Here is a 10,907-nt window from a genome sequence, read left to right as displayed (position 1 = left end):
AGCCTGAAGCGAAAGCATCTCCGCTGGGATAGTACCTGCAGCAATAATAAAACACTACTCAGTAACTCACTTAACACCACTTCAAAGTCCTGTAAAGTCCCTTTTAAGACAATCAGATAAGTCGATGACTGTATTAGCACTCTTCCAGAGCTGTACGCTTACACAGACTATAAATACTGACCAGCAGTGTTGGGGAAAGTTACTTTGAAAAGTAATACATTACAATATTGCAATACTCCCTAAAAAAAAGTAACTAATTACGTTAGTTACTTTTAATGGAAAATAATGCGTTACATTACTTTTGAGTTACTTTTTAAATCTGGGCAGGGCTTGCTTGTTTGTTTTTAATATAAAAAATTATTTTACAAATATAAAAGCCTTTTTCAAAACAGAAGTGAAATGAATATGACTCAGGCTGAAGGAAATGTAAATTAACGTCTGTACAGTAGAGGGCGCAGCTCAAACATCTATACAAACATCAATAACAAAAATGAAACGGGTATTTGTAATTTTTGCTTATTAATATGGTTGAATTAGATCATTGAAGGTTTATCAACATTGGTTGATAAAATGGTATAGAGATAAAACGCTCTGCACTTACTCCCGATTTCTCTCAACATGGCAACACGAGAGCTGTCAGTCAAGACATGGGAAACAAAGTAACTAGCGTGCAGTGGTGGACAGTAGTGGAGTAGCTCCGTAACTGTACTTAAGTACATTTTTCAAGTATCTGTACTTTACTGGAGTAGTTTTATTTTGAGTAACTTTTACTTTTACTTCACTACATTCCAAAGCATAAGATCGTACTTTTAACTTCACTACATTTCATAAAACATTTCGTTACTCCCTATAATATATCACGTGCTCCGACACGCAGAAGCGGTGTCTGATTCAGTCTTTTCAAAATAAACTTTACTCAGATCGCGAATCGCACCAAACGATTCGTTTACGAATTAGAATGATCCGATTGCAGCTGTTCTGGAGTCGACCACTCACTGATTCAAATGAACCGTTTAGTGTGAGTCTCCTGAAGTAAGAACAGGCAGATCTTGTGAGCGTGCGTGCGTCTGATGTTGCTAAAAGTAAGTTATTAATGTCGAAATTTAGGATTAATTATTGTAACTGAAAATCATATTTAGGTCAAAATTGTCAGTTGTTTGGGAACTAAATCCGCTGTAAAGAGAGAACTATTTAAGCCCACTGAAATGCTCCAGTGCAAAGCAGACACATCTATCAGCGTCTCCGTGTATTAGGTTAAAAAATAAAATAAAATAACCTTAAACTAACACAGATTAAATAAAATAACTTATGCTTGTACAAATTCCCCGCAACCGTAATATTAACAGTTTGGAAATGGAGTTATTTCTTACATTAATGAAAAAAAAAAAAAACTGTGTACAACAGTTGTGTACAATTGTTTAATTTTGTCTTCCTGGTTAGGGTTGGCCTGATTGACGATGCCATCGTCCATCGCCGATGGCTGATAGACATTACGATGCTGCGCCGGAAACAGCGTCATCAGCTGCAGTATCTCGCCCGTGCATCTGTTGTCATGCGACAGAGAAGTCACGTTCTATAGACAGTTTCTATAGACAGTTGTGAGGGTGCTGACAGCTGGTTGCCCAGGCTATGGATTAAAGGTAATACTGTTGTAAGTAGTGTTCATTTTCTCCTAAATACCGATCATTTCGCTTCATTAGACCTCAATGTATCACCAGTAGCCACCGGTATTGATTTGGTCTTGTATTATCAACTACATTATTATCAACTAGAGATCAACCGATAGTGGATTTTTCCAATACTGATAGCTAGTTTGGACCACACTGGCCGATACCGATTTATAGAGGGCGTGCTGTCATTGAATGTCAAAATTTGATTGGCTGATGATTCTGTCACTAATGCTTGTAACAAATCAGATGTGACTTCTTTCATCAAAAGGGGAGCACAATCTGTAGTGCTGGCCATAGACTTTTTGTAATGTAGGATATTCCAGGTCAACCTCAACTAAACTAATCACAAGCAATGTGTGAACATTACACAAATGTAAATGATAACTAAATAGTCTGTAAAAGCATTTTTCACACAATTTTGTTTTTTATAGGGCCAGCAGAGCCCTGCTCACCCTGTCGGCCCGCCGCTGCTGTCAGACAACATCTCCAAGATGCTATAAACTGCAGGACTAGTAAGTACAAACTTGAACATACACAACTGTATCATAAGTTTGGGAAGGTATGGTTTTTTGTGTTTTTGAAAGTCTTTTATGGCAACCACAGTTTAATATATGAAATGAATACAGTTCACTACAATTTAAAATAAGTTTTCTATTTGAATATATTTAGAGAAGTCATTTATTCCTGTGATGGTAAAGCTGTTTCAGCATCATTACTCCTGTCTTCAGTGTCACATGATCTTCAGAAATCATTCTTATATTCTGATTTGCTTCTGAAGAAACATTTCTGACTCTTATCAGTGTTGAAAACAGCTGTGTTCCTTCACTTTTTCAGGATTCTCTGATGAATAAAGTTTTAAAACAGTACAGTGTTTGAAACAGAAATGTCTGTTTTAACTTTTGATAATTGATAAGACAGTGATAATAATTGAAAATGTTTATTGAGCAGCAAATCAGAATGATTTCTGAAGGATCATGTGACACTGTAGACTGGAGTAATAAAAATTAGCTTAGATCACAGAAATAAATTACATTTCACAATATATTCACGTAGAAACTGTTGTGTTAAATTGTAATATTTCACAATATTACAGTTGTTTTACTTGCTATTTTTGTTTATTGATTGGTGAATTGGAAGTGGATGTGTGTTTATTAAACCTACTTGTGATTAAATCATATATATATATAGCAAAATAAGCTCAAATTGAGGCAGCAGCATCTATGGTGCATGGCCTGTAGTGAGGTCACTAAATTCTAATACCAAGAATTTATCAAAGTCCACTAAAGGAAGCAAAACCTATTGGTATTTTACTTTGAAAATAGCCTTCCTAATAATATTTGGGGCTCGGACACACTTTTTTTTGTTGTTGTTTAAATTAAATTAAAATACATAGTTTAGTATTCAAACAACACATCTAATAACCATGCACTCCAGTTATATGTGATTAAATAAATAATATTTTGTCTGAAATAATATGAACAGCAGCAGCTATTCTAAACTTTCTCCTTTTTATTTCCTGTCTCTATCTCAGGATGTCAATCCCAAGGTTTCTAGAGATTACACCAGCTCCAAACTGAATCCAAACTCACTTGTGAAGACTTCAGATGACACCAACGCTCACAAAGACTACAACTGTACATGAACACACAAAACATTGGACACACAAAACAATTATTATCCTTATTTTGCCTATAAGGGTAAATTTGATGATTTTCAAACTGCTTTATTGTAACGTCTCTTATATCTGTAAATGAACAATATTTACTCTCTGAGTTATGTGGACCTACATGTCCCCTTTTATTTGTAAGCATCACTTTAAAAATGTTGAAAGATAATGTTAATGTTAACTGAATACAAAACTAGAGACTTGTTTAGTAAGATTTTATCAGAAAATATTTTTGAACTTTTATCATGCAATTTAAAACATTTTAATTGCTCAATTAGGAAACACTTTAGAATAAGGTTCCATTAGTTAATGTTAGTTAATGTATTAATTAACATGAACAAACAATGAATAATACATTTATTACTGTATTTGAAAATGAAAATACAGTTATTCATTGTTAGTTCATGGTAATTCACAGTGCATTAACTAATGTTAACAAGCACAACTTTTGATTTAAATAATGCATTAGTAAATGTTGAAATTAACATGAACTAAGACTTATAAATGCTGTAGAAGGATTGTTCTTGCTTAGTTCATGTTAACGAAAGTAGTTAACTAACATTAACTAATGGAACCTTATTCTAAAGTGTTACCCTTAATTATTGTTTACCTGGTTTTATTTTGTGTTTATGTAACTTTTTAAAAAGTTCTTGGCATAAAGTTTGCATGCGATGCTGACAGCACTGAACACATGACTTTTTATTATGAACTAGATGGTCTTCCCAGTGAGTCTCAGTCATCTCTGGCTTTTTAAACTTTAACCTTGAAACTTGCATTTCCTGTAAACCTACTTTGAAATAAGTATTGTCAAAAGGTGCTATACTCATACAACATTTAACCATGCAAGTACTGTAGTAATGGTTATTTTTGTTTTTACTATGGTTTTACTGCAAAAGCTGTAGTAAAATCATGGTTAATGTTCAAAAGACTACAAATAATCCCGAATTATCCACTTCTGATCAAAGCATCTGGTAAATGTTATTGTATTTGTACATGTAATATGAAATAAATGAAAATATTAATAAAGTTGCGTCTGTTCTTGAGAGTGGTGTGTATTGTTTTATTATAAACCAGCGGCGGTAGCCGCGGGTGGTCCGTAACGATGAGCTAAACGCCGGTGAACCGCGTCCACGCAGAGCGGCCGGGATGTATCGTCTCAGCATCGGCCGGAGAGCATTTCCGATCAGAGGCCGACGTCGCCGAGACATCTTGCCTATTAGCAAACGCTCCCTGAGCGATATCGTCCCGATGGAATTTTGTAGGTCGGCTCGACATCGGCACAACGTATGTGTGCTGTCTGGGTTCTTTGGTCGAAGTTTTCAGATCGGCACTTCGGAGCCTGTTCGCGACTCCGTTGATTCAGATCGGCACTTCGGAGCCTGTTCGGTTGATTCAGATCGGGACTACGGAGACTGTTCGCGACTCGGTTGATTCAGATCGGCACTTCGGAGCCTGTTCGCGACTCGGTTGATTCAGATCGGGACTTCAGAGCCTGTTCGCGACTCGGTTGATTCAGATCGGCACTTCGGAGACTGTTCGCGACTCGGTTGATTCAGATCGGCACTTCGGAGCCTGTTCGCGACTCGGTTGATTCAGATCGGCACTTCGGAGCCTGTTCGCGACTCGGTTGATTCAGAGCGCCACTTCGGAGCCTGTTCGCGACTCGGTTGATTCAGAGCGCCACTTCGGAGCCTGTTCGCGACTCGGTTGATTCAGATCGGCACTTCGGAGCCTGTTCGCGACTCGGTTGATTCAGAGCGCCACTTCGGAGCCTGTTTGCGACTCGGTTGATTCAGAGCGCCACTTCGGAGCCTGTTCGCGACTCGGTTGATTCTGATCGGCACTTCGGAGTCTGTTCGCGACTCGGTTGATTCAGATCGGCACTTCGGAGCCTGTTCGCGACTCGGTTGATTCAGATCGGCACTTCGGAGCCTGTTCGCGACTCGGTTGATTCAGATCGGCACTTCGGAGCCTGTTCGCGACTCGGTTGATTCTGATCGGGATATTGGAGCATGTTTGAGATTTTTTTTAATTCAGATCTGGACATCGAAGCAAGTTTGTCAAACGGTTAATTGGTGATAAATGAATATTTGGACTTGAGGCTTTTTTTTACCTGTCGATTCAGCGTGAACATGGACCCACACACAAAGGTGGACACACTCTAGACTTAATCATCAGTAAAGCTCTAAACTTTTCATCCATTGTTATTAAGGACGTTGTTCATAACCGCTCTGAAAATAAGTAAATATTGTTAGCTGATGCTAACTGTCTAGCTAACAAGCTTGCTGGTGCTAACTTGAGGTAATTTTTATAAATAATGTCCAAATATTTTTATTCAACCACCTATATATATATATATATATATATATATGTATATATATATATATATATATATATATATATATATGTATGTATATAAATTATATCTGGTTAGAAAAGAAAGGATGTGATGTTCAGAACATGGTTACTACAGTAATTATCAAAGAGGGGAAGAGATGCACCCCGTTTGGCCAGGGGTGTTTTTACACCCCAGACAAGGTTTGAGAAGGAAAAAATCATTATGAAAATATAATTATATTTTCCTTAAAATCTTCAGGCCTTATTATCATGTCATATATAACTGTGATGTTCTGTAAAACAACAAACTTTAAAATACTTTGTTCTTACTGGTGAAAATCAGATGGTCATCTCTGTTTTCTCTCAGGTACATCACAGTGTAAGCTTCACAGTGAACATTAATCTCGTCAGCGTAGTCCATATCAACAACAAAAATATATCTTCACTCCATATAGTGATTATTTTGGAAAAAATCCCAGGTATTTTGAGTAGTAGGATTATATAAAAAAGTGCTAATATAAAATTAAATTAGCCTATATATAAAATTGCAAACATCTATCTTTAAGTACTTTTTTACTTAAGTACATAAAAAAATTGAGTACTTTTGTACTTTCACTTGAGTAAAATTGAAAAAGGAGTACTTTTACTCTTACTGGAGTAATATTTTATTATACGTATCTGTACTTGATCTACTCAAGTACTTGATTTGTGTACTTCGTCCACCACTGCTAGCGTGACTTATTTAAAAAAATAACTCAGATATTTTCTTCTAAATTAAAAATATGTTACTTTACTAGTTACTTAAAAAAAAAAAGTAATCCAATTACCTAACTTTACACCCAGCATTGTTGACCAGTGCTGTCAAGGCCTTAAAATGTTACTCAGTACGCCTTTTTTTTTGCTTTGACAGAATCTGAATAGAGAAGAGGCACTCACCGCACGCTGTTGATGTCTGACTCATGAGTCTCAAAAGACTGGACACACTGTCCCGTGCGCATGTCCCAAACACAAGACTTCTTATCGCAGCCCTGAGAGACGCGAGAACATGTCAAAGGTCACTGCACAGGCACGTTAACAGCTCGATTTAAAGGGACAGTTCACCCAAAAGTTAAATTCTGTCATTAATTACTCTCCCTCATGCCGTTCCAAACCCATTTATCTTCCGAACACAAAGTAAGATTTTTATTTGTGTGAGTAATTAATGACAGAATCTTCATTTCTCAGTGAACTATCCCTTTAAGAAAGCAAATATGGTAAATTATAATGTTGACTGTAAGGTATTGTGTGACATTGTTTTTTTTAATGGAGGCTTTGTGTGGTTTGTGTTTGGCGTCAGCGGCTCAGTTCCCACCCCTGAAACGAATGTGTTTCCGGTCTCAGAGGGGGCCAGATCCAGACACAGCACATCAGCCGCGTGTCCATGGAAGCTCTGCAGCATCTGACCGCTCTCTACATCCCACAGAGCACACGTGCCATCACCGCTAGACGTCAGGATCTACCGCAAACACAAAACACACCACAACCAGTCAAATGCAAGACACCGTCTCATTATTTCACCACGTATTCACACATACCTGCATATCTGAGTTAGTAAAGCAGCATGCAGACAGGTAGTTGGTGTGCATGGCCACTGATTTCTTCTTAGCGGCGAGGTTTTCATTCTTGTCCAGAGATAGAGGGTACACAGAGCACTTATTGTCCAAGCCACTGCAAAAAACATAACAGGTGCAGTATGTAATATTGACAGTTAATGGGGAATGCAGTCCAAATTCAAAATAATGGAGAGAGTTGTTTCTCCCACCCCTCCGTCCTCACTAGATGCAATGCTCACGCGGGTTGCCAGATTGAAGATATGCAACAGGAACGAGCGCAAATGACAATGGATATTTTTATTATTTACTATTATTAATGTGTAATTAAAGTTTAAAGTGTGTGACATCTAAATGAAACATAATAAATATTGTTTCCTAAAAACTCCTAAAGCTTTCCAGCCTTTACATAGGTCACAATTGGTGTAGCCGGATGTTTATTGCTCAAAGAGAGTGATATAATGCTTAGTGAAAGAGCCCAGAGACTTACCCACAAGCCACTGCACATCCAGAGGGGGCGTAAGCACAGGCCATGACCCACGTACAGGGCATAGTCACCGCATGCTCCTGTCAGGACATTTAATATATTAAAACAACCTTATTATAGCTAAAAAAATAAAATAAAATAAAAAACATAAAAATATAATTCTGTTACTTGAAAATTAAATTAATGGTAACTGAGACAAAAATAAAGAAACATATTTTATTTCAGCTAGTTTCCACAGAAACATTTTCATTTAGTTTATATTGATGTACTAAAATAACTAAAACTATACAAAATTAATAAAAATAGGTAGAATTAAAAAATGTAAAAACTAAGAGAAATTGCAAAAACACAACTTTATTTAAAAAAAAAAGATTTTTTTTTAATGGATAAAATAATAATAATTGAAAACCGTATCTATAATAGTATCTTCATTAAACACTGATAATTAGTAATATTTTATTAAAGATCAAAAAGATTTGAAACAGAAGTTAAATAAGATACATTTTACATCAACATTAGTCAAAAGCATACTGTACACATAATTATATAACAATTATATAATATAATTAGTGACTAATGCTATAGGTAAACCTTGGGGAAAAAAATGTAAGTATATGATATCAATTTTTTGAAGGATCAGGTTCATTTCACCTTATTTGTTGTAAATGCATCCCATACAATCACTTTTCCGTCCTAAAATACAAAAGAAAATTCAATAATTATTGATAAGATTACTGAATTTTTTTGCATCATTTGAAAAACTGTGTCACTGTGAAAGGAAATGACAGGGATGGGTAAGTGATGAGTGATTTATAGACTGACCTGAGATGAGCTGACGATTCTCCTCTTGTCTTTACACCAGTCCAAACACAGGACTTTATTTCCATGGCCTTTCAGAGTTCGTCTGGTCTTCATGATAAACTGACCCAAAGCCTCAGTCTTCTCCGCCACTTGATGTACTGATGGAAAAGCCACAACATTAATGCCATTAAATTTATTTTACTGTTTTTATTTTTCATTAGCCTGCCTGCAGTTAATTGCATCTTATCAAACCATTAGTAAACAAGCCTTAAAAAATTATAAATAATGAATGAACAAGCTAATAAAAAGTAATGGATAAATAAAATGTGTAAATACATAGAATAAATGTTAAAAATACTTAATATATAACACAAAACAACTGAATAAAAAAAGCTTAAAATGGAATGAAAAATTTCCTTGTTAATTAATAATTAGCAGTGCTGTTATTGTTGTTACAAAAATTTAAACATATTATATAAACAAAATATTAGATTACAAACTTACAAACGGTTATTTTGATACACTAAAATAAAATAAAAAATTCAAAGCTAAATAGAAATATAACAATAAAAAAGAATGAAAATGACAAAAGCACATAATAAAATTACTAAAAAAACTAAAATAAAAATCGAAACCAAAAAATATGAAACCACTTAACAATAAGGTTCATTAGTTCATTAATTAACTAATTTAGTTAAAATGAACTACGAATGTACAGTACTGATACAGAATTTACTGTATTAATCTTAGTTCATGTTAATCTCAACATTTACTGATTCATTATTAAAATCAAAAGATGTGCTATTTCACATTAATAAATGCACTGTTAATTAACATGAACTAACAATGAACGACTGTATTTTCATTTACTAACATTAACAAAGATGAATAAATACTGTAATAAATGTATTGCTCATTGTTTTGTTTTTTTCATGTTAGTGAATACTTTAACATTAACGGACATTAATGGATCCTAGAACCTCTTAGTAATGACTGCCTTCTTTCTGAGAATATCATAATGTGATGTCACAACCACCATCATCATCACCATCATCATCATGACATCACCATCATCATCACCACAACCACCATCATCATCACCATCGTCAACATCATCATCACCACACCCATCATCATCATCACCATCATCAACATCATCATTACCATCATCAACATCATCATCACCATCATAACCATCATCATCATCATCATCACCATCATCATCACCACCATCAACATCACCACCACCATCATCATCATCATCCTCACCATCATACTATCATCACCATCATCATCACCACCATCAACATCACCACCACCATCATCATCATCATCATCCTCACCATCATACTATCATCATCATCACCACAACCACCATCATCACCACCACCATCATCATCATCACCACAACCAACATCATCATCATCATAATCATTACCACCTATTTCATCATCATCACCATCAGCATCATCATAATCATCATCACCATCGTCATCATAATCATCACCATCATCATCATCAACAACACCACCATCATCATCACCACCATCCCATCATCATTATCATTACCACCTATATCATCATCATCATCACTATCAGCATCATCATAATCATCATCACCACCATCCCATCATCATTATCATTACCAACTATATCATCATCATCACTATCAGCATCATCATAATCATCATCACCACCATCATCATCAACACCACCACCACCATCATCATCATCGTCTTCCTGAAACCTGCTCAGTTTATCTAAATGGCTAATAACTCCGATTTCCTCTTCAGTCAGGCTTACTGTATGCCAGCTATGGTGTTGACATACAGTATATCTTCATTAAACACACACACACAGACGGCGCTCGGTTCTTACGCTCGACATCGTGCAGTTTAGCTCTCTCCTCCTCCAGCTTCGTCTTCAGCGTCTCAGACTCGGTCTTGAGCGTCGCCAGAGTGTCGCTGGGCTGCGCAGCCATTTCCATGATAAAAGACAAGATTTCGCGGAGGCGAGGAGTGTTTTGATGGGAAGAAGAGCCTGGAGACGGAGGAGAGTCAGTGGAGACGGAGAGCACGGATGATGGCGTGACGTCATGAGGGACGCGCGCGCACTCGCACACTCTCTCTCTCTCTCTCTCTCTCTCTCTCTCTCCAGCATCCGTCTGAACCCCCAGAGAGGCGCTCGGATGTGCTTTATTATGATCATTTTGCGCTTTCCACGCCTGCAAGGGCTTCTCAAATCCCTGACTGGAAAACATATGCGCTACAAATTCAGTATTCCATTTTATTACTCTTTTGATACACACCACTTATAGATAATAATAATAGTTATATATATGATTATATGAATTATGA

General features: G+C 36.3%; 1 protein-coding gene and 1 long non-coding RNA gene across 2 annotated transcripts in view; one reads left to right on the top strand and one right to left on the bottom strand.

Annotated features, from left to right (window-relative positions):
* LOC113066535 (guanine nucleotide-binding protein subunit beta-5a) overlaps positions 1-10,667 on the bottom strand; it is a 14,835-nt gene extending 4,168 nt beyond the window's left edge. The window contains exons 1-8 of the mRNA XM_026238415.1: positions 10,429-10,667; positions 8,572-8,708; positions 8,401-8,442; positions 7,753-7,829; positions 7,248-7,380; positions 7,025-7,168; positions 6,610-6,701; positions 1-35 (exon numbers count right to left, since the gene is read on the bottom strand). The exon at positions 1-35 is cut by the window's left edge and continues 14 nt beyond it. Coding sequence (XP_026094200.1) covers positions 1-35; positions 6,610-6,701; positions 7,025-7,168; positions 7,248-7,380; positions 7,753-7,829; positions 8,401-8,442; positions 8,572-8,708; positions 10,429-10,537 — 769 coding nt within the window. The 5' untranslated portion in view covers positions 10,538-10,667. The remainder of the gene's footprint in view (positions 36-6,609; positions 6,702-7,024; positions 7,169-7,247; positions 7,381-7,752; positions 7,830-8,400; positions 8,443-8,571; positions 8,709-10,428) is intronic.
* On the top strand, positions 1,414-3,388 carry LOC113066536 (uncharacterized). Its single transcript, XR_003279183.1, has 3 exons — positions 1,414-1,651; positions 2,102-2,182; positions 3,202-3,388. It is a non-coding gene; the product is annotated as an uncharacterized LOC113066536 (long non-coding RNA).
* Positions 10,668-10,907: the final 240 nt, after the last annotated feature.

Source organism: Carassius auratus, chromosome 50 (assembly GCF_003368295.1).
Source record: "Carassius auratus strain Wakin chromosome 50, ASM336829v1, whole genome shotgun sequence".
NCBI classification, from domain to species: domain Eukaryota; kingdom Metazoa; phylum Chordata; class Actinopteri; order Cypriniformes; family Cyprinidae; genus Carassius; species Carassius auratus.
This window is presented reverse-complemented; position numbering and strand designations above follow the sequence as displayed.